Source organism: Alternaria novae-zelandiae, assembly GCF_023758075.1.
Source record: "Alternaria novae-zelandiae strain BMP 2774 chromosome Unknown scaffold_2, whole genome shotgun sequence".
Lineage (NCBI taxonomy): Eukaryota > Fungi > Ascomycota > Dothideomycetes > Pleosporales > Pleosporaceae > Alternaria > Alternaria novae-zelandiae.
In genome coordinates, this window is record NW_026056962.1 from 1,457,820 (window position 1) to 1,484,298 (window position 26,479).

At 54.4% G+C, this 26,479-nt stretch overlaps 11 protein-coding genes across 11 annotated transcripts; 7 read left to right on the plus strand and 4 right to left on the minus strand.

Annotated features, from left to right (window-relative positions):
* Window positions 1-406: 406 nt before the first annotated feature.
* J4E88_001505 (uncharacterized protein) lies at window positions 407-874 on the minus strand (the record flags this gene model as incomplete). Its single annotated transcript, XM_049395174.1, has 2 exons — window positions 407-573; window positions 727-874. The coding sequence occupies 2 exons, from the start codon at window positions 872-874 to the stop codon at window positions 407-409; spliced, it is 315 nt and encodes a 104-aa protein (XP_049259038.1).
* A 360-nt stretch (window positions 875-1,234) lies between these two features.
* Window positions 1,235-3,056, minus strand: J4E88_001506 (uncharacterized protein; the record flags this gene model as incomplete). Its single annotated transcript, XM_049395175.1, has 4 exons — window positions 1,235-2,167; window positions 2,221-2,710; window positions 2,761-2,888; window positions 2,943-3,056. 4 exons carry the CDS (start codon window positions 3,054-3,056, stop codon window positions 1,235-1,237), a joined length of 1,665 nt encoding a protein of 554 aa, XP_049259039.1.
* A 2,372-nt stretch (window positions 3,057-5,428) lies between these two features.
* On the plus strand, window positions 5,429-6,193 carry J4E88_001507 (uncharacterized protein; the record flags this gene model as incomplete). Its single annotated transcript, XM_049395176.1, has 1 exon — window positions 5,429-6,193. The coding sequence occupies one exon, from the start codon at window positions 5,429-5,431 to the stop codon at window positions 6,191-6,193; it is 765 nt and encodes a 254-aa protein (XP_049259040.1).
* A 2,750-nt stretch (window positions 6,194-8,943) lies between these two features.
* Window positions 8,944-9,951, plus strand: J4E88_001508 (uncharacterized protein; the record flags this gene model as incomplete). Its single annotated transcript, XM_049395177.1, has 1 exon — window positions 8,944-9,951. One exon carries the CDS (start codon window positions 8,944-8,946, stop codon window positions 9,949-9,951), a length of 1,008 nt encoding a protein of 335 aa, XP_049259041.1.
* A 1,899-nt stretch (window positions 9,952-11,850) lies between these two features.
* J4E88_001509 (uncharacterized protein) lies at window positions 11,851-13,216 on the plus strand (the record flags this gene model as incomplete). The annotated part of the gene is made up of 2 exons (XM_049395178.1): window positions 11,851-11,862; window positions 11,924-13,216. The coding sequence occupies 2 exons, from the start codon at window positions 11,851-11,853 to the stop codon at window positions 13,214-13,216; spliced, it is 1,305 nt and encodes a 434-aa protein (XP_049259042.1).
* Window positions 13,217-14,856: 1,640 nt separating this feature from the next.
* Window positions 14,857-15,171, plus strand: J4E88_001510 (uncharacterized protein; the record flags this gene model as incomplete). The annotated part of the gene is made up of 2 exons (XM_049395179.1): window positions 14,857-15,042; window positions 15,103-15,171. The coding sequence occupies 2 exons, from the start codon at window positions 14,857-14,859 to the stop codon at window positions 15,169-15,171; spliced, it is 255 nt and encodes an 84-aa protein (XP_049259043.1).
* A 1,021-nt stretch (window positions 15,172-16,192) lies between these two features.
* On the plus strand, window positions 16,193-16,504 carry J4E88_001511 (uncharacterized protein; the record flags this gene model as incomplete). The annotated part of the gene is made up of 2 exons (XM_049395180.1): window positions 16,193-16,333; window positions 16,436-16,504. The coding sequence occupies 2 exons, from the start codon at window positions 16,193-16,195 to the stop codon at window positions 16,502-16,504; spliced, it is 210 nt and encodes a 69-aa protein (XP_049259044.1).
* Window positions 16,505-16,908: 404 nt separating this feature from the next.
* On the minus strand, window positions 16,909-19,764 carry J4E88_001512 (uncharacterized protein; the record flags this gene model as incomplete). Its single annotated transcript, XM_049395181.1, has 6 exons — window positions 16,909-17,587; window positions 17,676-17,923; window positions 17,987-18,255; window positions 18,314-18,448; window positions 18,501-19,339; window positions 19,391-19,764. The coding sequence occupies 6 exons, from the start codon at window positions 19,762-19,764 to the stop codon at window positions 16,909-16,911; spliced, it is 2,544 nt and encodes an 847-aa protein (XP_049259045.1).
* A 431-nt stretch (window positions 19,765-20,195) lies between these two features.
* NOP9 (Nucleolar protein 9) lies at window positions 20,196-22,362 on the plus strand (the record flags this gene model as incomplete). The annotated part of the gene is made up of 2 exons (XM_049395182.1): window positions 20,196-20,611; window positions 20,661-22,362. The coding sequence occupies 2 exons, from the start codon at window positions 20,196-20,198 to the stop codon at window positions 22,360-22,362; spliced, it is 2,118 nt and encodes a 705-aa protein (XP_049259046.1).
* Window positions 22,363-22,754: 392 nt separating this feature from the next.
* On the plus strand, window positions 22,755-24,462 carry J4E88_001514 (uncharacterized protein; the record flags this gene model as incomplete). Its single annotated transcript, XM_049395183.1, has 3 exons — window positions 22,755-22,808; window positions 22,936-23,274; window positions 23,326-24,462. The coding sequence occupies 3 exons, from the start codon at window positions 22,755-22,757 to the stop codon at window positions 24,460-24,462; spliced, it is 1,530 nt and encodes a 509-aa protein (XP_049259047.1).
* Window positions 24,463-24,792: 330 nt separating this feature from the next.
* On the minus strand, window positions 24,793-26,186 carry J4E88_001515 (uncharacterized protein; the record flags this gene model as incomplete). Its single annotated transcript, XM_049395184.1, has 2 exons — window positions 24,793-25,991; window positions 26,111-26,186. The coding sequence occupies 2 exons, from the start codon at window positions 26,184-26,186 to the stop codon at window positions 24,793-24,795; spliced, it is 1,275 nt and encodes a 424-aa protein (XP_049259048.1).
* Window positions 26,187-26,479: the final 293 nt, after the last annotated feature.

A 26,479-nucleotide genomic window follows, 5' to 3' on the forward strand; every position in this document is an offset into this window, starting at 1 on the left:
GAGCACCCAGTGTTGTGTCAAGTCTTGCTAGGAGTTCTATCTGAACATGCGCTGAGGTCGTCAAGGCGGTGGTACATGGGCGGTGGCATATTGTGTGTAGACCAGAGTCGTTATCGAAAAGCAATCGAGCCGAAAGATGAGGAAGGCAGCGGAGTAGTGAAGCGCAGTACAGGTATCGAGATCGACGTTGGCGAAGACAGTCCTTCATCCAGCAGCGTCAGCAACGTAATCTCAACTGAACAAACATATCGTATCACCATCCATGAGAGCCATGATGTCGTCATTGAAACATTATTTCATTCATTCTGCCGTGACGATTAGGCGTCTTCTTACTCGGTGCAGCTATAGCAACGAAGCATGCCTCCTCGATGTCATTATGTGTCGTCCCTGATATCCGTCGACGTCTTTACATCTTGCTCTTAGCCTCGCCCTTGAGCTCTTGGGTCTTGCCCTTGGCCTCGCCCTTAAGCTCTTGAGCCTTGCCCTTAGCCTCGCCGGCCATCTCCTTTGCCTGGCCCTTGGCCTCGCCGGTGGTGTCGGGGGTGGCTTCCTTAACGGCGCCAGCGACTTCCTCTGTTCAAAGGGTGTTAGCGTTTGTTGCTTCATAGTGCTAGTGTAGCTGGTGTGCGCACTGTACGATGTCGTCATATTCTCGGCTGTTGAGAACAGAGAACATCAGGCAGTGTAACGCAGGTAGGATGTGTAGGGGATGGAGTGTGTACGTACCTCCCTTCTCAATGCCCTTTACAGCGGCACCGGAGATTGTCCTGTCGACAGCCTTGGCGGCATCCTTGATAGCTTCTACGGGGCTCTTGCGCGCGACGGGTGTGGTGCTGAAGAGGCGGGCCTGGCGGGCGATCTGTTGACGGAACATGTTGATGGTATGTGTGTGGTGTTGGAGTTTCGAGGTGGAGTTGTTGGTAGAGGTGAGAGAGGTGGCAATTGAGTTGTTCGATGGTTTGTTAGATGAGGTTCCTTTGAGTGTGTGCGGAAGACAGCTTTAAAGGATGTGTGGACGTGGACTGAGCTGCTGTGCTATGACGTAGTTATGATCAGCCAATCGCGGATGTGGGTCCGCGTGTTGCCATGCATGCGCGAGGAACGTCGCGTTTACGGAATTCGCATGCCGGGGCATCACAAATTTTTACATATGCGTTATGCTATTGTGCGCGATGTTGATTCATTACGATTACTTTTGCCGTACTAATTGGTATTATACTGCATGAGCTCAGGCTTAGTACAGCGCCTTCTGCCACCATGCACACCTAGCGTTCGCGTTGCTGTCGCGTACATCCTCGATGCCCGTAACGTTAAGCTCCAATACGGTCGCATCCGGACCGTACATGTTGAACTGCTTCACGCCTGTAGCATCTGGCACACCATTCTCAGCGAAGCTGGTGATGAACTCCTGCAGAGCGATGGCAATGGTGGTGTTGGCAACTCCTTGGAGCCCGGTGGAACCTGCACCGCCCTCAAAGTACGTGTACGGGATATCCTGACCATGAATAGCCGGGGGAACTGCGAAGAGATAGGAGTATGTCTTGTTTCCGTAAGCCCTGGAGAGGTAGTTGGTGTTGCACGTGAAGACTCCCTCGCTGACAATGAGGCTACCGCGCTCGAAGTTGTTGGTGTATGGTAGAGACCCGTCGAACACCGGGGGGTAGAGAGTCTTAGTAACATAATCGAGGGAAGACTTTGGAGCGTTGGCGAATGCGGACGAGATTTGGTCTTCCAATGCAGCCTCGTTTGGAATGAAGAAGGGCGTGAAGAGGGCTCCTTCATTCGCATTGTGGCCGACCATTACGCGCACGTCCTTGTCAAATCGACCTTGTGCCAAAAGCTGAGCTGGCTGAAGAGGAGCGAAAAGACCATCCACGACCGGCCCGTAAGTGAATGTACCGTATGGGGAATCATAGGTGATCTGCTGAGCATTCGCAAGCATTACCTCTTCAGATGAAAGAGCCCGCAATTCTGCGAGGGAAGTGGTGTTGGTAAGAGTGAGGAGCCTCTGGTAGACATCTTCCTGAGTGACAACAGAAGTTGTAGGTTGCCATCCAGGGCTCTGGGGTACGGCTTGCTGGAAAGGAGCAGATCCATTAGCACCACCGTATGCAGTAATCTGATGCATGATCGAGCCACCTCCAGCGCTCTCACCAAATACAGTGACCTGTAGACACAAATCAGCACAAATCATAGATGCATGGACCAGTTCTGACTTACTCGGTTCTTATCACCTCCAAAGAGATGAATATTCTCCTGGACCCACTCAAGCGCAAATCGCTGATCGTACAAACCTAGGTTGGATACACCTCCTTCTGCTTGGTATGAAGGGCCACCCGTCCAGCCCAAAGCACCAAGGCGATAATTCATCGCAACGTAGATAACATCGCCATTGGACGAGTTGCCGGAGGCCGCGAGCAGACCCGCAGGGTTGTTGTTTTTCTCGCCTCCTGTGTAGCCACCTCCGTAGATCCATACGAGAACAGGAGCTCCGTAGCCTTGCCCAGCTTTGCTAAGCACATCCTCGGGAACAAAAACATCCAAAAATAAGCAATCTTCAGACTCGCGGGGATCCGGTTGTGGGACCGGACTGGTAGCATTTGCTGGCATCACTGAATAAGTTGTGTTCGAAGCAGGAAGACCGAGCGCATATCTGGCCAACGACTGTGCTGCGGCTGCAGACCAAGCGGGATTTGCCTGAGGGCATATTCTGTACATGTTAGTATGATTGTATGAACTTCGGTTTCCTGTGGTGCTTACCTCGAAGTCTCGCCGGTGTTGATAGATGACCTGTTTTCTGCTGGAGCCTGAGGTGGTGCAAACCTCAAGTCACCGACAGGCGGTGCAGCATACCGTATGTTGGAAAAGTTGTAGAAGTTGCCGGTGTCCTAATTGGGTCAATCAACAAAGTGACATCGAGGATTTGATGATGGTATACGAACATTGAACCCTGAAGCCTGGTAAATCTCGTAGCCCAGGTCGACTGTAGGTAATGAGGAGTTCTGTGCATATGCAGCACCTATTAAGGCTGCTGCTGCTGCAGCAAGTTGCAACATATCGGCGGACGGGATGAAAGTATGAATAGAGAAGTAACGACGAGGGCTACCCAGGTGTATATTCCAATTGCTCGGGACTCACGACGGTAGAGGAGATACAGCCGCGTACAAACGTGCAAGGAACGCCCATCCATCGGGCACGGGTAGAGCATCCATATATACTCCTGTCATTTGCCCTAGTCCAGCCCGGCCAGCATCTCGTAATGCTGTCGCGATCACGCATAAGCCGCAGACACGTCCCGCCTCAGCCTAACGCAAACGTCTCCACGTACACCGCGTAGTAATCGTCAACGGAGTCAAGCTCGCCTGCCGTGCCGGTGGCTTCGCCAGGCAATACACAAGTGCGTCATCGCGGTGGAACATTCGGCGACTAGCGGTGTCACTGATTCGCTCGCTGAGGCCTGGCGCGAGATACGGTCGATACGTGGCTAGCTGTGGCACAGCTGCTGGGACTCATCCACATGCCTGAGGCGCTGGGAATCTCGCGGATTTTGTATGCACACAGTTGTAGACATTTTTTACGTCTGACAGGTAGAATTAAACTTTTTGAAACGTCGTTCGGTGTCCCGGTGAGATGGGAGCGGGAATGTCATCTCGGCTGTAACTGGGAAGCCGGTCCGACGAGGATATTCCCCGCAAAAAGGAAGCAATGCTGGCAGGGTATCTTGCCGAGGCATCTCGACTGGCTATGCGATGCCTTCGGATGGCCTGGTAAGGCTGATGTGAAAGAATGCGCGCAGTCCGCGGGGTACGTACCATAATGGCGTACGGACGAAATTCTAGCCGTCGTAGGTTCTCTAACCGCAACAGAGATCCATCAAGTATCCACCGTATCGCTTCGTCGCTAGGGGTACCATTGTTTTGTTCACGATTCAACGTGATCGCATGCATAGGTAGTCGCGATCCGTACGTGTACCCTACATGTAGGGGTTCACCCTTCCTCGAGTCCACCTAGCGACACGGGATACCCATGCAGCCATGGGTGCATACATACTGGTGTAGCTGAGCTGTTGTTTGACATAGCATGCCAATAAGCGTAGCATCGAGACGACAACAGTTTTCGTCACGGCCATTCGTAGATACTAGTGCATAAAATTAGGAAGGTGAGCTGAGATGACGCCCAGCGCTCGCGATGTGAGCAGGTGGTGGTCAGTGCACCGGCGGCCCCAGGGCTCTGGTGCTGGCTTGCGCTCAGCTAGCACCCAGGCTATCTTCAGTTCCTTATTACTCACACGACAGCCTACCTAGGTATATAGCCTTTGGCCTTGAGCTGCTGATGATGTCTCAAAAGTGGACGGTGTCGCTGATGAGGTCCTGATCGACTGACGTCCGTTTCATGCAACGACCACGCGGTCGAAGAGCCCAGAATTGTATTTTAGATGCTGCTACGCTGTCAGATTCTGGGTAGCCAAGCCTTTCGAATGTACCTGAAGATTTCAATTGGAAAAGCTAACCGAATGACTGAGATTATGTTGTCGTTCATGCTGTTGTCGTGAAGATGCTTTCCAGTTCCTGCTCAAAGTATGTCAACGATTAGTCATTCTTTCACTCTCGGACTGCTCTTACGAGCCCATAGAGTGTGTATCGCCATGTTATACATGGCAAACAATGAACCATATTGCAATCTCGACACCTGAGAAGATTTCCGACCCGCATTGGCCGCCTATAAAACATTCGATCCAACCACCACGGCGAGCTTTCATGCGACATTTCTAACATCACCCTCTACCAGCCACCTTCAGTCGCTCCCCGAGCTACTTCACCATCCATCGTGGCTACTCGAACAGATAATTGGTGACGTAATCGTATGCGGAGAACCACTCACAGGCTGGGGGCGTAATCTGGTTCACAGTGCGAGTAAACATCCAAAAGAACTCGATGCAACAACATGGAAGACGCGTTGTCAACGGAGTGGGAGCGGGATTATGTGTGGGCGGCGTTGCGGTATTCGCTCAATCTCGGGATAGTACCGTATAAGCCGCGCAAAGGAATGCTACTCCTCTCTTATCCTCACTCTAGTAAGTAAGTATCTTAGTGAAAGTGAAAGAAAGGTTCTCGCCATATTTGGGTTTTCCACGTAACTCGCGACGCGCGTGATGGATCAAACACCCGGATGCACCTGCCTTTTCCTGAACCTTCCGCGCTCCGACGTACACGCAAACCTCTGCTGCAATCAGCTCTTATCAGATCAGCTCTCCCTACCCCATGGGCTAACGACGTTCTTGATTACTCACAGTCAGCTACACATTCAACACAACATGAACTCCGAACCTCACCCTTATCGAGACATGAAAGTGAGTAAGTTTCTAAGGCTTCAGGAACCATCAAATAACAGAAACGAGCGTCGTATGAGTAGGCGCGACATCCCTGAAATGCCCAGGGGCTATAATGCCCAATACACCTTCGACTTCAACGATATCAAAAAGCGCATTCTCTCCAACGCACGTGCATATTACGCGCATCGCTTCCCTGAAGCGCAACGCTACGACTTCATCACCTCATCCATCCCGCCGACCGACAGCCGAGATAGCAAAGAGTACAGGGGCGGGCTGATTGTATATCCTGATCCGAAGTCAAACGACTGGGTGATGCTGTATAAGAGCCACTCCTGGCCTGCCGTAGAAGATACGGCGTTTGAGATCAAGTCCTGGCTTGAAGAGAAAATGAGGGCTGTGTTTGACAAGGTGGACGAAGGCGAGAAGTGGGCCGGAACAAAGAAGAAGTCTAAGGACGAACTGTCAGGCAATGAGAGAAAGTCTAATGCGGGCGAGGACCACATGGAGGATGTGGAAACTGCGGAGGACAGCTCTGAACCGACAGATACTGCTGCTGGCGATATCGGTGACGGTACTGGCACCGGCGACAAAGGCGAAGATAAGGAGGTTCCGAAACAGCCAGAAGACTCCACTGCTGGCGACCAAGCAGAGGCTGCAAGCGACACCACCATGCCAATTCGGAAACGTAAGTCAGCCGCGGATGAAGAGAAGGACCGAAAGAAAAGCATGAAGAACGACGAGGAGCAGCGTGTCTTTGTTGGCGAGAAAGATGACCCGCCTACCAAAGAAGAGAAGAAGGGCCCTGTAGAACCCGTCGTGATTCCGACCGAGTTGAAGCTTCCGCCGACCACTGAGAAGTAGTCTCAGTCTCTTCGTCACCCTTGGGTGACGCGCAGAGTGGATGAACCAGTGGTTGTTTGACGGGCGATATAGCGCTGGCTTATTACGCAGTTTGCAAAAGTGCCTGTGTCCAAATAGAATGATGACCATCCTCCAGTCTTGCATAGCCACTATGTTCATCTCTTTATAGCTTCGCCTTCAAGACCTTACCACCTTTCCCACTCCCACCCTGCTCACTAAACCGATAGACGATATCCTCAAACCCATCCGCGGCAAATACATACAGCCACACCAAGTCCTCTTTTCCGGTATTGAAGATACCATGCTCCGCATCCCCCGGTATGAATACCACCGACCCCTTCTCAACCTCATACTCCTGCCCCTCAATACAAACCATCCCAGTACCAGACACAACGTGATATATCTCTGCGTGCGTATGGCGATGCAACTTCAGAAACCCCACATCGCCCAAAGACTCCGGATTCTGCAGAGATGGACTTGGGATCCCAGAATCGCTCGTAGAAGAAGACGCGGGGCAAGCCACAACCCTTCCAGGCGGACATGTCGCAACGCCCACCGTGAACGTATCCGTCTCAGTCTTCTCATTCGAAACCAGCGTTTTCCACGTCACATTGCCTCCTGTGCTGGGATCGGGGAAGCCTTCGGGTGCCATTTTGGCTATTTGTGCGGCATGCAAGACTAAGGGTTTGACAGGTCGGTTCGAGGTTGTGGAACGCATGGTGATTTATGCTGTGTGACTGTTGATGAAGTGCGACTGTTGCTTTGGCAGGGGAGGTGCTATGCGGGGAGAGCGGTAGACTGCACGTGCGGCGCGGATGCATGCAAGGTACGTTTGGACGATGGGAGTCGGAGATGGGCGTACGACATGGCGGATGTGCGGGTTGGAGGGGGTTTACATATGCATATGCATGTACTGCCGCCTCGTTACCTTTCAAGTCTTGCATCATCGGAGGAAGGCATTTCTTGCTGCTACGTCTTCTTGACATAGGTCATGTGGGGTTAGAGGGGTAGCTTGGGAGCCACACTCGGGATTGAAGTTCTAAGTCTTGCCTAGTTCGCGTCGTCAAGGGCGTATGAGAAGTTCGATCGTTTCGTGCCCGCTTCGGGCTGTCGTGATAGTTTGGCGACGGCCCGGCGGCTGCTGTTGTGCTACCGCATTTTCTGCTGTCAGGCCACATGGCATCTGTCGTAGCGACTGCCGTTGAGCCTGACTCTCCTTAGACGCATGCAGAGCATTTCGGGATATGCTGGGGGTTGATAGAATTTATTGAAAGAACATAGGGTTGCGGTTTGTCGTCATGAATACCCATGAATACCTACCTAGAAAAGTATTGATCAACGCAAACAAGGGACGCAGAAAGTCACCGCCGAAGCAAAATTAGAGTCTGGATCAGGTCGTTTGCGTCGGTATTACCCGAGCTGGCATATCTGTATATTGTTATACTGCTGTCGAGGGTAGGTCACATCGTTGATGATGTGGTAGGCATGAGAGTGACATCCTAACGTACCCAGGTACTATCGTATTCCGCCTACCACATCTCCAGGTCAGATCGCTGACACCAAGGTATACCCATTGTATAGACTCCTAACTTTTATGAGGATGGTCATGGTTATCGTGAGATAAGAGGCCGCCGTGGTCTCGCTGCTTACGGCCGTTATTACGATTTGCCTACATCGGCTGCCATGTAGGGTTCAGGCAGAGACGCAGCTAGTCGTTGATGCCCGAGGCAGCCAAAGTCATCCGACTATGCGACATGGTTCGCATAGCTGTCAGTGTGTCAACTCGTCGATGTCGCAGGGTTCGCCTGGTGTTTTGATGGGCGCTGTGCACGGTTGCTGTCCACGTTGATGCGGTCCACGGGTCTGTCGCGAATGCACACTGACGGCATGGCGCAGACTATATCGTAGACTACTTATTCATAGCGGCAACACAAGCGCTACGACATTGAATATCGCGCAGTGGTTGCACGATCGAATCTTGAGTATACACCCACAAACCATGATCGTGGTTGCGAGTCAAGCAGCTGTCATCATGGCTAGCCTGCGAGTCGCCCTTCCAGAATCAGCCCTTTCTGACTGGCTTCTTTATCAGCGGTCCGGCAAATCCGCCGCGTTTCAGAGTTTATCCCTCGTGGCCATGTGGCTTGGACCGGGCCTCGTACCATGCCTGTCGTGTTTACCGATGCCCGAACGCTGGAAAGCTAAGGCCAATCTGTTCTGCATCTCATCATGCGCATGGCCGTCCAGTTTCGCTCCTGACAACTCCACCTCCCTACCCAACGTCTCTCGCCTACACTTTTTGTGCTACCAAAGGATGCTGCAGTCTTTATTGCGATAATGAGGTTTCAGACGTTGACGTAACGCAACGAAAACGCGCGCTGAGCGCTGCCGCTTCCACGAGGCTGTGTTTAGCCTGGATTGGCCGATCGCGATATGGCCATGGAGAAGTTTCAGAGAGGCCACCCAGCGCCCGAGCGGGTGAGGAACCGATCGGGATCTGGGACTGTGACGGGGGACAAGGCGATCGCGAAGAAGAGATCGAGTTTGGGCAGGGCGGCAGGTGGCTTTCAGAGTAGATTTCTTGCGTCGCTACGGAGTAAGAGGAAGAGTGGTGCAGACGAGGAGCTAGAGCCGAGCCCCTCGAGGTACGTACCGTGTCCACTTCACACACTGGGGAACACCACTGATCATCGCAACACAGCCCGTTTCTGGATGCATTGTTTCGGTTGCCAGATGAACTCCACATTTACATGCTGCGCGAGCTGTGCGTCTCGGATCTGCTTGCTTTGAGGAGAACGTCCCGCGTGCTCAACATGCTTGTGACAGAGAACGCACCTGCGATTGTGCGCTACTGGGTGAAGAACCGGCTCGGCAATCTTCATCTACAACTTTATCCGGCTCCAAGACCGGACGCGATCGACTTCCCGTTCTTACTCACTATGAGACGGCGACACATAGCGTCCATCAGGTTGACACGTCAGCTTGCCAATCACCTCGTAGGGGAGCCAACCGAACAGAGGCAGCTGTGGACATCGGTGTACGAGAGGATGCTGCCCCTGGTCTTTGGGGTAGGCTACTTTCTAGATGAACATCGACGACTACTTCTGGAAAGAGATCTCGGCCACATTCGACCACGCTCCCGTATTGGCTATCACGTCCGTACGACGGGTGGTATCAGTAGCCAAGAAAGGAAGATCTTGAAGAACCTGGATGCACCACTTCGACTTCAGTACTTCTACATGTACTGTTTCATTGTGCAGGTGCTGCTTCGAAAGCTGAGACCTTGCAGTCGTGCTGGAGCAGTGGAAAAGTTCCTGCGGGGATTTTCAAACCAGCCAGCCTGTTCAGAGGATGTGGCCTTCTTCCTCATACTTGGTGGCATTGGGCAAGTTGCGAAGCTGCTCGCTTGCCCGGTATATAGCGAGCGGCGAAGATATCTCCTAACGTACAGAGCTCACATGTCGCCGCACACGAGTAAATGCTGGAGAAAGCACTGGAAGGATGCTGGTGTGGTTTCACCTGCGTTACTAGACGATATTCCTTGTACACAGATTGGCATAACACAGCTTGATCAGGTCTGGGCTCCACTGATAGCCCAGATGATGGAGACGGGGGCGAGAGACTTTACAGAACAGGAAAGGATACGCTACGAGGAGCTGAAGATGTCGAAGAAGTTCATCAACGAAGTAATGGGGTATGACATCCTGCGAGGTCGGGCAGCTGACGGAGGAGAGTTGGATGATGAGCACGAGCCATGATAGCGAGTTAGCATGTACAGTACCAAGAGAAGACATTGTAGCGGCCAAACTCTGCACCTTCCTCTGTAAGAATTGACATATGTCGGTTGCCGTGCAATTTCCGCTTTGCAGCGGTTGTTGAGGCTTGTACCTGCTGGCTTGGCTTAGTTTCTGCTTCACGATGCCACCAACGGCGACGAGCCCGCAAATATTACGTACTGGTCCGGTCGCGTAGCGCGCTATGATTTCTAGCTGATCATGAAGGCCGACGGCAACTACGGACCCTGCAGCTGTCACCTAGCCGAGCGAGCAGGTGTTGCATGCGGCCAGTTTCTGTATGCTCTAGCTAAAAGCTTGACATGGCGGTATATTGTGCTTGACCATAACAGGAGGGTGTTAAGCATACCCACTCTGCTCTGGACTCTGTACAGCTCAGCACTCGGTCGAAGTGCATTCTGCCATATAGGATGCCTATTTGGGTCGGCAGAGCGCCGTCATCGGCAGACGTGTATATTGCAGTCCCCGGATTTTTTCCATTGCAATTTTCCAGCGTCCGGGTAAGTGGCGGTTAAGAGGGCCAGAATCAGACGACAGAGGCTCGAGACCCTGTAGTGGTTGGCGCAAAGGCCGAGCAGGCAGGTCGTCGTTGGAGAGGCCCACTTGGCAGCTTCCATGGCTTCCATAGGCGCCCGTGCGTGTCTTCTGGAAAGCGACGAGCGCTCGTCTGGTCTGGCGTCGGCCGATTGAGAGGCGAGGCCAGGGCCAATGGGGTACTCGACGGACTTTGCCGCCCGCGTCAATAGAGAGGCGGACAATTATTCTGCAAGTATCGCTCCACCTCATCCCACCATTGACGGGGCCAGGAGGGCGCAGAGTCTGAGGCGGGCATGACAGAGGTACCGTACGTGTTTCAGGCGACGTGTGATTGGCGGGCGTCCATGGGCGCGCTGCGTCCGTGGCAGATTGGGAATGACGTGCAACGGGCAGCGACAAAAGCAACGCGACGCGCACAAGGTGAACGTTGGGGGCGCTGATCGGTAGTGGAAGAGGCAGTCGCATCCCCTCTGGATCGGGAAGTGGCGCATGGTTCAGCGTGCAGGCGCGACCGGAGGGCGATGCACGGGGCGCGGGCTGCGTCATTGGTGGCCGATGCAACTCGAGCGACGCTCTGCATGCATGGGCCGTCCGCTCGTGTGCCTGTAACACGGCGGCATCCTTCCATCACACACGGCGCACTCGTCCAGGCACGCCCGCTGGAAGCAGTGCTGGGTGCGCGCTGCCGTCGGCTGCCCCCAGGCCGTGTCACACAGGCGTGCAGGCCGTCTAACTGTCAAGTGTGTGCTGTAACGAGCCTGTGGCTGGGCGGCCAATGGCGCGCTGCTGATACTGACCGCAACAACAGGCCGCATTCACCCCGGCCGCAGTAGCGTCGGCTCTTGCAAAGATGCTCCGCTGCCCCCGTAATTGCTCCCAGGAATCCTCGCCATGATGTGAGCTAAATCCGCCAGGTCCTCGGCGCCGTGCGTGTCTCCAGGGCCTAAGTATGCCCCTTCGATGCCGTGCAGAGTGCCAGTCGAGTCCTAGCGCTGTGCTGTAAGCCCGTTCCATATAATCCTACGAGCCCGGCCCAACGTTTGCGACCAACACCACGATCCCCATCCGAGTGCCACTCCACCCGCGCCATCTTCACACGCGACCTCGCCACCCTTTGTCTTCTGAAACCTGTGCACCGGTGCCTGGCGATAGCTGTCTCCTGCCACTCACAGCCCATCCACCACCACACCAGAGCAGCCCGGTCCCGACGAGCGCGGCAACTACTCCCCTCTGGGCTATCGATTGTCAGCTGAGCCACAACCCCGACCCACCACCACCCAGAGCGACCACCATGAGACGGTAGAGATAAGACAGAGAGCAGGAACCATGGACTTTACGGTAAGTTCCCGCGCGCTTACACTCGTCGGCCATGTCACGAGCCCGGCTAACGCGACCTCAGATCTCACTCGCACACTTCTGCGAGACCCACGGTCCGACATCCATCATCTGCACCCAGGCCTCGACCTCGCCCTGCGGCTCCTGCAACCCATGTGTGACGCCGCCCTCCGAAGAGCCGCACTCGGCCTACTCCTACAACGGCCTGTACGATCAGCCCACCACCCTCAAGCTTAACGCGCGCCTGCCACAGCTCACCTCGCCCTTCGAGTCGCCGCCCAACAGCCCGCGCTCCCCCACGCACAACCCATACTTTCCGAGCTTTCCCTCCTCTTCCGGCAGTAGTTTTGGCGGACGGAGAACCAGCAGCACCATCGACTCCGACTCGGACGCCTGCGAGAACTGCCAGATGGTAGTGCCCCAGAAGTACAGCGACAAGATCCCCAACGGCGCTCCTGGTAGTCCCACGAAAGACGGGCGAGGAAGAAACGGCAGCCCGGTACTGCGTAGCTCCCAGAACTACCCCGTGCGACGACCAGTGTCCCGGGACGACCTCAGTAGCACGGATTCGTCCGATGTCTCAGACACAGAGCAGTCGACTTCCTACCAGAGCGGCGCCTCGGGCTCGTTCCCAGACTCAATACCTCCCTCACCAATGCTCGTGTCGAGAGGCATACACACCCACACATTGAACTACATCTCCACCAGCCAGCCGCAGTCGCCCAGCACCTATTCGCTCTTGCGACGCACCTGCATCCGCACATTGTCCACCGAGGTCCTTCCCCTCAGCAAGCCGTCCGGGCCCATCATGTTCGGAGACTCAGTCGCTGGCTACACCATCGCGTACGTGTTTCGTCTGCAGGATCCGCGGTCGCGAGGAGCTAAGCGCACCTACGCCTTCATCGCCATGGCCGGTCGCGATTACCGGAGAGCCACAAAAGCCATGGTGAAGATCATCGAAGCCTTTGAGGGCATCGCCAACCGGATCATTTCCCTGGCTGATAGAGTCCTTGAGCGTGAGAGTGCAGCTTCGCAGGTCCTGTCACGTCCCACCACCGCCATATCTGGAAACACACCTCCTCTTGGAACCTCCGCCTCTTCAATGCCACCCAACTTCTCTGCACCGCACAAAGAACGGACCTTCTCCACGACGAGCACCCCCAACTTCCGCAACATCACACCTGTGTCCTCTTTCCTGTCCGCAAAGAAGGTCGACCCAGATGGCTTTCCCCGTGTGTCCCGCGATGTGATGAAGGCAAAGAGCCTCGTCGAGATCGTCGGTCAAGAGAACTTCTTTGTCGACCTCCACGGACTCTTCTGCCATCTTCTGCACTCTCTCATCAAGCAGTTCGGTTGATGCGTCCCTTCCACGTCGCTTTGCTTCGTTCATACGTCTTTTCCTTCCTTGTATGTCTTTTCTGTTGTCTTTTGTCGTGCGTTACAGCGTCTTCGTCCATTATACAGTGCGTTTAAGCACAGGCGTTGGGCAGGTGTGATTCCTTTACAAGACCTTCGAGTCGTCAGAGCTCAAGTAGCTTTATACCCTTTTGAGATACCCCAGGCTTCTCTTTCTGTCGTTGGGATCGAGTAGTACACATTAGACGTGGACTCATCTTTACAATGGCGTTTCGGGGTGAGTAATCGGGGACGAGAGGAGGTGTTTACGATGGTACGGTCGTTGCTAGGATATGACCATGATGTTGATGGCGTGATGGCCGCGATGGATTAGGTGATGGTAGTCTAGCCTGTTTGTAGAACGAAACTGCACAATACCGTTTACCTATTGTCCTTGGCGTGTTCTGTTGTTTGCTAGTGTGGTACCGCTTCAAGTCAAAGAGGGAGTATGTGAATATACGTGACACCATCACGGTGCTATCAAGTAAAGGTCAAAGGTAAAGGTGAGTTCCAAGCACGCGAACTGAACGCCTGACGTTTGGAGAGAGTCACACCTAGGTACCAGCTCATCACAAGAGATGCCCTCAAGGCAGACGCGTCCCAAAGCAGACGAGGCAGACGAGCAAACGTGGTGTGCGCTTTTCTGGTTAGCGCAGGCACGCATGAGGCTGAACATGTGGAAGCCGCGAGCGACAACATTGAATGCTCTCTACCATATCCACCCAGTCGCAATGACTATACCTATGTGGTGTGCTCTTATGGCAGATGCAAAATTTCATCACTCTCATACGAGCATCGCGGCTTACTTGCCACGAAAAGAATTCCACGATAAATCGCTTATGCCTGCTCGCTCCACCACCGTCTCCGCATTATGCACGACACGCAAAACTGGTCCACATTTCACGTTCCGCTTTCCGGTCCCAAGCTTGGAAAAAGATTATCCAGAAGCATCGAGATTCGCAGATCAAACTACCTAGTGATGCGTCATACCGGGTAAAATCCCCTTGGAAGTCAACGATGTGTGATGTCATAGGTGTGGTGGATCGTCAAACAGCGCTTGAACAACGCGCTTCCACGGCCAGTGAATAAATGGTAGGAGAAGCAACGGCTCCGCATCGTTTGATGGGACGCATTAACTTTCTTGATCAATTAAGGCTTTTATTTCCGCAGCCCACGCGGCAGCAGGGCCAAAGCCAAGTTTAAGTGCCCGAAAGCCAAGTTTTTGGAAGTTTGGCAACCCGTTTGGGATGCAGCATCGTTTGATAATGCTCGTTCAAGATGCTCAGTTGCTGATAGGGCAGATATGCAGATATGGTGTGACTTGTGGTTCTCCATGACGACTCCCATAATCATGCCCCGCGGCTTCCTTTGTGAATCCTGAGAACCTACTTAAGGCTTGCCTACCTTCCAAGGTCGTGGCGTCGTCACCTTTACAAGCCTCAATACGCTACAGTATTCACTACAGTTCTTAATTCACTAAGTCTACGCCACGATCCGTACCAGCCGCAGTTGTGAGACTACCAATTTGGATCGCACCAGTCTCCCGCTTACACTCGTCATCTAGACATCTAGCCTTCCCGCACCTCACAAGCTTAAGACAAGATGAACTCCATCCCAGGAAATGCCTCCCAAGGACCCACCAGCCAGGACACATCGACGACGGGTGTTCAGCAGAACCAAGCGCAGCGCGAAGACTACCTCGACAAGGGTCTCGACGCCGCAGAGAAGAAGTTCGGCGGCGCCGCGGGTCAGGATACTGAGAAGAATCGGGGTGTTAATGAGAAGATTGTGAGTTTGGTCTTACTAGCTTTCAAGTTGCATGAACTCAATATACTAACGTTCACGCAGACCGATGGCGCTCGTAACATGTTCGAAAAAGCAACCGGCAAGGACGTCCCCGACAAAGTCTCCAACTAAACGCACCTCGACACTCAAAGAGACGATGCACAAGCTGGATGACAAGTGGAACAAGTGTCGGCCGTACATTGAGAGGATCAATGGAACGATTGTCCCGTTGAGGTCGCGCAGTTTGGACGACCAGGCACAGGAGCATGAACTTGAACATCAGAGGACGTTTGAGCAGCAGAGAGTGCAGCAACAGCCTGTCGCAACGGCGCACTGAACATACTTTGTACATATATTTACGACCCTGAATGAAGCTTTACGATTTGAATTACAACTTGGACATGCCTTCACATGCGCAGCATAGTTTGGTTGACATGCATGACGTCATGTCACACCGCTCCCACGCTGCCCCTCGCGCCTTCTGCGTGCCATCACATACGTTCTCTCAACCGTCTGTCTACCGGGTTACTCTCTCCCGTCCATCTGTCCACAAGCTTTACCCTTCTCCATAGAACGCTCTACGTAGCCAAGCTTCAGCGGCCCGAAAAGCCAAGTTTTTTGCACGATCAAGCTAAGAATGCACGCGATGCACCACGATGCATATTCTCCTGCAACCTACTCCGGTACAATATTGAATGGCCGCAACACCGCCTATTGAGCCAGCCCATTACGACACCTGCAAACCGCAATGTGAGCTGACATAGCGAAAAGCAAACGTCACTAGAGGCGCAGTAGACCACGCGGTCATGAAGCCAAAGGTCTAGATGCTCTATCCTCAGCTTGCAAATCGTGGCGGTGCGATATGAGTGATTAGCCTACGCGCCTCATTGGCCGCGTACCCAGCAAGAGCGTGATAGCGAGTTAAGGTTTCACAGAACAAGGGTCCAGGTGAGGGAAGCGTGGACAAGCGCATAAAAAGAGCATTGACTCACGGCCCTTTTCCTTGCAATCGACTCGACTGTTTACTCACCTCACCGTTCTGCTTCATCCTCCACTACAACATCAACTGTCCATCGCGCAATACTACTCCATCTCACAACCGTCATCGCACATATACACAACAAGTCTACCACACCCTCCACAACCCGCAAACATGAACAACCCCAACCATGGCGGTGGTGCCGGTGCCGGAGGTCAGGATTACCTCGACAAGGCCTTCAACGCCGGAGCCAAGAAGTTCGGCGGCGCGCAGGGTCAGAAGATTGCTGCGAACCGTGGTATGAGCGAGAAGATTGTAAGTTCAGACACTCCACTGTATTTGCTTCGTGATTAGCAGTAGTGCGCGAGGTGTTGGTTGCAGTTTGTTGAGGGTGAGAGCTAACGAGGTGAAAACTAGACCGACGGCATGCGCAAGGCGTACGAGAAGGTCACTGGCAAGAAGGTTAATCCCAAGTACTCCAACTAGGCGGGATTACTCTTGCGATGGTTCTGCGACTGCTCGGGTCCGCTTGAGCAGTGCGGGGAGATGATGGTTTTCCGGGTCAGCACGGCGGGCTGAGTAATGATTGCGGGCAGGCATGGATGTGGGAAAATTGATCAGAACAGATATGATGGATATGATACCCAGGAATGAAATTCAAGGCTTATTGTAAGATGAGCATGCGTTGTCAAGTGAGACAGGTCTGCGCTGTCGGGTAAATGTGAAGTGTGAAGTGTCTTAGATTCCTACACCGGACACATGCATCGCCATGCTCAACACCACAAATGCCATCGTGACGGACCGAGACTTAACTATTGGGTACCCGCACAGCGTGCGCAACCGTCTCGATAGTACCGCCGCCTCAAACCTTCAATCGCAAACCCACAGGCCTATCCAGCCAGCTCAACCCTCCTTCTCAACAACGCCCGCGCCTCCGTCTCACTCAGAAGCTCCAATCCCAAGTCCTCCAGCACATCCCTCGCAGATTGATTATCCGCAAAAAGCCGCCTCTCCACCTCCCACAGCCCAAGTTCCCCTCCTCCCTCAACCCCAGACGCTGTGTCACGGGTGGAATTTGCTTTTTGCGGAGCATCATGCATCTCATCACCGTCTTCTGCGGCCCAAGCTCCCGTGTCCCAGTCTTCGTCTTCTTCGCCACCGTCGTCATCCCGACCCGTTGCAGTATCAACCTGCGAGGCTGAAGTGCCTTTTACGGGTAATCCGACGATTTTGACGCCTTCGAGACATTTGGCTAAGCCCGCTTCGGCCACCCCTGGGCCAACGTGCTTGTCCACGACTCGGCAAACAGCCGCGAGGTCAGCGTGTAGCTGGGCAGCTCCCTGAGTAGAGAATCGATACCGGCTGAGCACATTCTCCCACAGCGTCGTCGAGATGGTGGTCAAGACGACCCGAGTGATGCGGCGCAATGGCGCAGATGCTAGAGCTCGCGAAAGGAATGCTAGCGTGCTACGTAGGTAGGTAAGTAATGGGTCGATTTCTGCAGTTGGTGACAGTTCTGTGGCGGTCGAGGCTGAAGCGGAGGGTCCGCTAAGAGTTGCCCACGGGTTGCTAAAAGCAAATATTAGTAAGTGGGATTAGGAAGTATAGGGTTTTGGATCTGGATCCACAGGGCAGGGGTCCAGATCTGGATACGTACATGTGCCGATATGGACGCAGCGCCTCACGCACATTGCTGTTGAGTGTGTCGATGATAATCTTCTCACTGCGTTCACGGAGGCGCGCGTACCACGACGCCGTCTCGTCAAAGAGGGAACCGCCATCGACGTCGTCACTTTCAACGTTCTTGGATGTGCGTTCCGCGACGTCGGCCACGCTCATGGTACCAATATTGCTAGTCTGGCCACGAGCACGATCTTGTAGACCTTCCCAGATATCGAGGAAGAACTACAGAACAAAGGGGTTAGCTGAAGTTCGGGTCACACAGAAATCATGCAAGTGAGAGCCTACCACGTCGTCGCTCCAGTCACGCATGGCCCGTTCGAGATAGTCAGCACTGCCATACGTCTTGCAAAGGCGCTCCAGTCCCTCGACGCCAAGCAGCTTCTCCTGTTCCTCCTTGGTCACACCGCCCATAGCGCGACCCAGTGACGTGGTCATGGACAGATACGCTTCCAGATTGCTCTGCAGCCTTTCGTGGAGTTTGTCGAAAATGGCAATCTGTATGTCTATCAGGAAGGTGAGCTTCTGGCTGAAGGATGTCAAGGGTCTGTATCGATCTGCAATGCATTGCTGATTAGCGACGCATCTGGAAAGGAGGGGTAGGCGAGGACATGCCGGTTATGGTTTCGAGCAGGTCGTTCACGCGGATCGCTCCCTTGGTAGGCTTGGTGGCTTTGGGATCGACGCTCTCGTAGTCGAGATCACCAAAGTCTGGAGCCTCGACGATGTTCTGATAGCGAGACAGAGCGACTGCGGATGTTAGCGACCCGACATATCTCCGTTGGGTAACGGGCCAACGTACAGTCTTTTTCGACCTGCAGCCATCGGCCAAACCAGTCGCCCTGAACAAGGAATTCCCATGATAAGCCCTTCCACCCGTCGACGCCATAGCCGCCGTCATATCCCCAGGTGTCTCTGATGGTCGTGTCAAAGCTCATTATCTCGTGCATGAGGTGGCTGAGCAGCTGGGGCTGGCCCGCGACCTGGGGCAGTAGCGAGCCAATCTTGGAGCGCAGCATGGGCAGTAGGGCGGTTATGAAGGCGGACATGGCATCGATGTAGACGGGGTTAAGCGCAAGATCGGTGCCGCGGAAGTGACGCAGCAGGACAGGTTGCACATGGTCACTGACGAATGCGCTGTAGTCGTTCAAAAGCGTGGTAATGTGCGAGAGAAAGTACTCGGGCCTATCAATGCGGTTCGTGGGCTTGTCGCCGTCGAAGTGGTAGCGGAAGCGCATCTCGAGCGGCTGCACGAGCACCTCGATGGGGAAGAGGACGGGCGGGAGCTTGACCTTGTCGCCCGGCCCGCTGGCATAGCTCATGCCCTGCAGCTCGGGCAGCTGCAGATCGAGCAGCTTCACGATGGCCGTCTCCCATTCCTCCTGCAGCGGGCTGGGTATGGTGGCCTTGGGGGTGGGCCAGTGTATCTTCTTGAGGGTGCGATCGAGGTCGGCGGCGAAGGCGTCGAGGATCTTGGTGCGCAGGGCTTGGGCGATGGTGTTGACGTGGTGGAGCAGCTGGGGCGCGGCGCCCTCGGCGTCGTCTTGCAGGTTGACGAGGCGGGTGTGCAGTGCGCGCAGCTGCTTGTAGGGCGCGAGGGCGGCTTCATTGGACGTCTGGAGCTGCGCCTGGGCTTGCTTGCTGCGCGGAATCAGCTGACTGAGGCCGTATCGGACACGGGGGCTGTCCTACCTCAGAACGTCGACGTCCGCCAGCAGTTGCACGTATCCGTTGGCGACGTCCAGGCGGTGCAGCGTGTCGAGGACCTGCTCGAAGCGGGGCACGGCCTCGTCGCTCGTCTCGGAGGCGGTGATGACCAGCAGGCGGCGGTCAATGTCGGCCTGCTCGTGGGTGAAGCGGTCGGCGGCGCGCGTGAGGTCGCCATGGTGCGAATGCGAGGCTTCCTTGGCCGTGTGCAGGTCGCGCTGTGCGTCGTCGAGCTGCTGGCGGAGGAGCCCATGCTGCGAGTTCAGCGTGGCCAATAGGGCGTCGAGGCCGTCGAGGTCAGCGGCATTCTGGAGCTTGTCGTCGAGGTAGTCGGCGACGCGAGTCTGGTTGTCGTCCATCTCGTACGATCAACGGGCGGTGGTGGGCGTTGGAGTGCGCCTAGGCACGTCGCGTCGGTACGGGCTGCCTACGTGTGGCGACCGACGCCCGCCCTGGCAGCTGGAGCCTCGGTGGCCGGCCTGTGCGCCCTCCCACGATTCTCGTCCTGCGCCACCGATCGATCATCCCAGCCGATTCTCAGATCCAGCAAGATCCAACCGTGCGTCAGGCCACTATTGGAGAACGTCCTTAATCCACCTACTGCCGTGACCCACGCCCTGCAAACCTCTGTACCGCTGCAAAGAAGGCCCAGGCGGTTCTGTTCCGCCGCTGTCTATTTACTGCCTGTCCTGCCCTGCACTGCTGCGTGCGCACTGCAGACCTCTCCCCGCCCAATAGCCGAAGTTGCGAAACTTTTTGTGTTGCGCCGCTGCCGTCATCGCCAGCCGCCATGCCCAAGGAACACAAGAAGCGCGGCCGCCGCGACGACCAGAAGAAGCGCAAGCGGGACCAGGACGACGATGCGAGTGCAAAGCGCTTCAAGAAAGAGGACCTCGACCAGCTCGAAGCCGAAAACCCTGCGCAGCATGTCCCCGAGCATGACGTCGCCCGCCCGGATGCGACGCCCTTCTACGGAATGCTCGACGAGCAGGAGCAGGAGTACTTCAAGAAAGCCGACGAGATGCTCGAGCTGAACCAGTTCGAGAGCTCCGAGGACCGCGACATCTTCCTCGCCAGCGTCTGGAAGGAGGCCGACGGGAAGGAACTGAAAATCGCCAACAGCCAGACGTCGCGCCTGCTCGAACGCCTGATCCTTCTTTCCTCTCCCGACCAGCTCAAGGGCCTGTTCCAGAAGTTCAGCGGAAAGTACGTACTGAATCGCTCCTTCCCCACTCAACTTGCTAACCCGTCGCAGCTTCCTCAACCTGGTCCAGAACCGATTTGCGTCCCACTGCTGCGAAGCCCTCTTCATACAAGCTGCGCCTGTCGTCACCCAAGAGACTGCCACCAAACCTGAGAAGCTTGCAACACCCCCGTCGTCAGACCCCGACCAAGTCCTCGTCTCCATGGAGAATTTGTTCCTGTACACGCTGGGCGAGCTGGAGGGCTACATGGGTTTCCTAATGACCGACAAGTATGCATCGCACGTACTGAGAGTACTCCTCGTCATTCTATCGGGCGCCCCGCTGGAAAAACAGAACAAGTCGGCTATGCAGAGCAAGAAGAAGGAAAAGGTCACCGTCTCAGGTGCAGAGAAGGAGCAGGAACGTCTACTCGAAGAAAGGGCCGTCCCCGAAAGCTTTTCCGAGGCCCTGGAGAAGGTCATCAGCGAGAGTGTTTCGGGCATTGAGTCGCACTACCTCCGTACCCTAACCACACACCCACTCGGCAGCCCCACTCTACAACTGCTGCTCAAGCTGGAGCTCTCCCACTTCGGCAAGTCGCGCGCCAAGGACGAAAAGTCCATCATCCACCGACTTCTCCCAGATAATCCTATCGCGGAAGGAACAGAAAGCGCCATCCTGATCAACGGGCTTGTGTACGACACCATTGGCTCCCGGCTACTGGAAGTCATCATCGAGAATGCGCCCGGAAAGGTATTCAAGTCCATTTACGGAGAGTTCTTCAAGGAACGTATGGGTACGCTAGCTCGCAATGAGATCGCGGCCTATGTGGTTGGAAAGATCATGGAAAGACTCGGCAAGGACGATCTAGAAGAAGCCATGCGTCAAATAGTGGACCAGATCCCCAGCTTGGTAGAACGTGGCCGGACGGGAGTTATCAAGACACTCATCGAGCGATGCGTCGCGCGTGACATCGACTGCTCGCCTATCAAGGCTCAGCTGGAGACTGCATATGCCGGCTCCAACGGCTTCGAAGTCACACGCATTCTCAAGCTCAGTGAGGAAGACGGCAAGCCTCGTGCTAAGCACGAACACTCACCCGAGAAGGTTCACGGGTCACTCCTGGCACAAACCATGATGACCGTGGATGGGCCCCTCGGCCAACTTGTCTTCGACTCTTTGGCCAACCTGTCCCCTGAACTCGCCGTTCAGCTCGCTCGCGACTCTACAGCTTCACGGACGCTTCAAGCGGCCCTAATGTCCAAGAACGCTTCTGTCATCTTTCGCCGAAAAATGATACAACAGTTCTATGGCAAGATTGGTGAACTTGCACTCGATCCTGCTGCATCCCACGTCATCGATGCCATCTGGCACGGTACAGCCGGCCTCGCTTTCATCCGCGAGCGCATCGCGGAAGAGTTGGCCGAGAACGAGAACTCGCTTCGCGAATCCTTCGTCGGGCGTGCGGTCTGGCGAAATTGGCGCATGGATCTCTACAAACGCAAACGCGGCGACTGGGTCACACAATCCCGCTACACCGCCGGCAATGACGGATTCCAAAGCTTCCCCGAGTCCAACGGCGACGCAACACCCCCGCAAAACCATCGGGCGGGAAGACATCTGACAGCTATCGAGTTGGCAAGGCAGAAGCATGCCGCTGCGAAAGCCTCACAAGCCAAGGACGGTAAAAAGCCGAAGAAGGGGAGTCACACGACAAACAGCAGTGTCAGCAGCGGAAGCAGCAGCAAGGCCAAGAGCCTTGTTGCGCAATAATAGTCACATTATACATCATGTACAGGAATTTCTTTTGTCAGCACGGTTCGCTGAGAATGAGGCATCGTTTAACGGCGTTTTCCGAGCTGGGCTTAGGGCTTAGGTGGGCCTGTCACGCATTTTTCTGATTCGACGACTCTAGATACCTTTTAGTGGCATACTTGCATGAGAACAGTTTTGCTTTAGGAATGTGGCTTGTACCCCGAGCAGAAAGAATCGATGACTCCATGTTCGTCATTGCTAATTGTTCGGCGCTAACGCCGACTACTCGGCCACCTTTGTTTGTGTTTGTGACTTCTTCTACACTCATCACTCCTTGAAGTACGAGCACACAAAAAGTCCACAACTCTTCCTATATTACCATAATACAATCCGTGCATACGCATCTCGCAATGTCATCCCCAGAACAGGGAGAAACCCTCCGTCGTGCTGAGGAAGTCAAAGACGTAAGTGGCTCGGAAGGGCATTCCGATTGTTCCGACATGTCCCTGAACTCCCATCGCGCCTCTCATTCATCAGATCCAGACAGGGATCTACATAAGCAGTAAAGACATCCGCTAACGGCAGAATCAGCTTCTCGACTCTATTCAAGAGCTGATAATACCATTCATCCGCTCAGCCGACGAAGATGCAGCTACAAAACACACAGGCCATGGACTGAAAATTGAAGGTGGCGGGCCGAGAACCGCGTTAGTAGAGCACCACCCGCCCAAGAAGCTAGAATCCATTCTGAAGGAAGAGTTGGAGATCAATGATGGTAAGACCGGTAAAGATGGCCTTATCAAGCTCGTGGAGAGTATCTTGAAGTACTCTGTCAACACATGGGATCAAGGATTTCTAGACAAGTTGTATGCGAGCACGAATGCTGTGGGAGTGGTCAGCGAATTGGTATTGGCCGTACTGAACACCAACGTACGTCTATCTCTCATAATGTACTCTCATGGTATTGCTAACACGTATTAGTCACACGTCTACCAAGTCTCTCCCGTCCTGACCCTTGTCGAAAAGCGAACGACAAAGTATCTAGCAACACTATTCGGCCTCCCTACTTCCACCTCAGGAGGCATCTCGCAACCCGGCGGCAGCGCCTCAAACAGCTCCGCCATAGTAATCGCGCGAAACACGCTCTACCCCGAGACCAAAACCGACGGCAACGGCTCCCACAAATTCACCATCTTCACCTCAGCCCACGGCCACTACTCCGTCGAAAAAGCCGCCAACCTCTTCGGCCTCGGCTCCAAGAACGTCATCGCCGTCCCCGTCGACGACCGCGGCTGCATGATCCCCGCCGAATTCGAACGCTGCGTAAAAGAAAGTAAAGACCGCGGCGAAACACCCTTTTTCCTCAACGCAACAGCCGGGACGACCGTTCAGGGCTCTTTCGATCCTTTCCCTGCTCTCAGCAAGATATGCAAGGAACAGAATCTCTGGTTCCACATCGACGGCTCATGGGGCGGCAGCGTGGTCTTCAACGAGAAGTACCGAGAGTCGCGACTCAAGGGCGCTGAACTCGCGGACAGTATCGCTATCAACCCGCACAAGATGCTCGGTGTACCAATGACTTGTTCCTTCCTCCTTGCTCGCGATATGAACACGTTCTATCGCGCACTCACGCTGCCAGCGGGCTACCTCTTCCACAACGCGCCTGGCACCGACGCAGCGGATATCTACGACCTCGCTGATCTGACGCCTCAGTGCGGTCGTCGCGCTGATAGCTTGAAGATGTTCCTTGCGCTGCAATATTACGGCCCGCAGCACTTTAGCGATTTGGTCGCTCGTGGATACGAGAACGGGGAGTACCTTTTGAGCAAACTGAAGGAGAATGGCAATTTCAAGACGATTAGCCCGGAGCCCCTGCCGTGTCTGCAGGTGTGCTTTTATTATGCAAAGGGAGGGCAGTTGAAGGAGGATGCGGACGCGAATAGTAAGGCGACGACAGATATTGCTAATAGGCTTATTAGCAGGGGCTTCATGATTGACTTTGCGCCGGGTGAGAAGGGCAAGTTCTTCAGGGTTGTCGTGAATGGAGGGTTGATCAAGGGGACGCTGGATGGGCTTGTCAAAGCGCTGGAGGAGACGGCTGCGGACTTGGGATACTGAACATGTTAAGATGAGGAAGAGGAGATGGCAAAAGTCACACAAGCGATTAGGGTCAAGTCATCGTATTGAAAAACATTCATTCATTTGAGAATTGGATATCTATGTTACATGATGCTCGTATCTCGTAATCATACCCATAGCATGGTAACACCAGAAATGATCTTCCACGCACACTTACGCAGCACTAGGCCACGGGTGCGTCAGCAAGAAAAATGGCAGAAGTGATGGATGTATACAGCTGCTTGTTGAGAGATGCAATAAGAAAGATGCATGTCGCAAGACGCAGTCTGCGATATCATTCCAACGATGTGGTAGCTTCCTTCAGGATAGCTAGTCGAGTACACCCCAGTAGCGCTCCGCGTTGAAGGTTGACGCAGAGTCAGCTTTCCATTCCGAGTCATAGGCACTGAAGAAGAACAGATCGCCATTGAAACTCGCGCGGAGGGAATCGAGGGCGATTCGTTGGTTCTCAGGCGAGGGGACGGCCGCACCATTTGCATTACCCTGGCGAGGCCAGCCGGACTCAGTGACAATAAGGCGCTTGTTACTGCATGCGGCTTTTACACGCTCGACTTGACTCTTGACAAATGTACCAGCATCCTGAGCTTGGGTGTTCCGGTCGAAGAAGGCGTGGATATTGACCATGACCACATCTGAAGCGCCGCAGATGGCAGGGTTGTCAAGCGTAGCAGGAGCGGTCTCGACTGCGCCCACAGGTCCGTTGTAACCGACGCTTCGTAGCTGGGTGCGGGCTTGACCGATTGCGTCGACAACTTGTGAAGATGTCATTCTCCGTTCGTTGACGCGCTCGTTCTCGACAGCGAAGAGTTGGATAACATCCCAATTGCCGCCGGCATACTGGTCAATGGCGCTCTTGTAGGCTTTGATGACCTGGCTGAGATCTTCACCACCGCCACTGGGATCTAGATACGCGCCGCCCATGAGCTTTTGGCCGTTCTTCTGGGCGTTCTGAATTGCAAGTGGGATCTGATTGCAGTCCATGCCATAGATGCGGATGACTTTGTAGTCCTTCATGCTACTGAATTCGCTAGCAACTTCATCCGGGGTCTTGCAGTTGGCGGAGCTGCTATACGCATCCCAAGTTATACCCAGAGGTAGAGTTCCAGCAGCAGCCTTGTCGACAGGGATGTCCTCGGGCGGGGACGCTAGTTGCGGGGGCTCAGGCTCTTGAGTAGGAGCTGGCGGCGCAGGTGACGGTGACGGTGACGGTGACGGTGACGGTGTCGTGGTCGCACCCTGAACGTCGACAGCAGTAGGCTCTGCTAGCAGAGAAGCAGATGTGGAAGACGTTGGTAAGGGAGCTGGCTCTGGCACGGCTGATGAAGTCTGCGGAGGCTCGACAGTTGACGACGTCGTCTCAGCTGTGATCGAGGGCACAGTGACAGGTGAAGTGAGGATTGTCGAAGTCGCAGTTGAATAGGGTGCGCCTGCGTCATTGACGAAGACAGCAACTTCAGCCATGACTTCGGTGACGAAGACTACCTCAGTGACAACCTTGCGCTTATGATCTGTACCTTGTTAGTGGACGATGTGTCATATACAGGCAGCGATGTGACTGCAGCCTCAGCGCAGCAGGCGAGACTATCGTCACAGTATGCTGCAAGTGAAGAGAATTCCGGTAACTCACTGAGTGGACGTCCGCTCGCAGAGCTTACTAGAAAGCCGGCGGCGGCAAGAGCGCTCGCGAAAACGATGGACTTCATGGTGATGATGAAGCGAGTGTTATGGGATGTTTAAGCTGGGTATACAACGTAAAGGTGCTGGGTGTGGGAATGTTGTGGGTTGTTTGGGTGAAGCCGTGCAGCGCAGCGGATGTATAGGTGCGAGGAATGAGTGAATGACTGCCTGCAGCTGAAAAGAAGGAAAGACCGACTGGGTCAATCTAGGGAAGCTGGGAACCAACAGAAACTGTAGAGACTGTAATCGGCGTTGAAGAGGAAGCGCATTCGGTGTTGACGACTAGGTATTGTTGCGCTGTTGTGGTACCTTTGCCTGC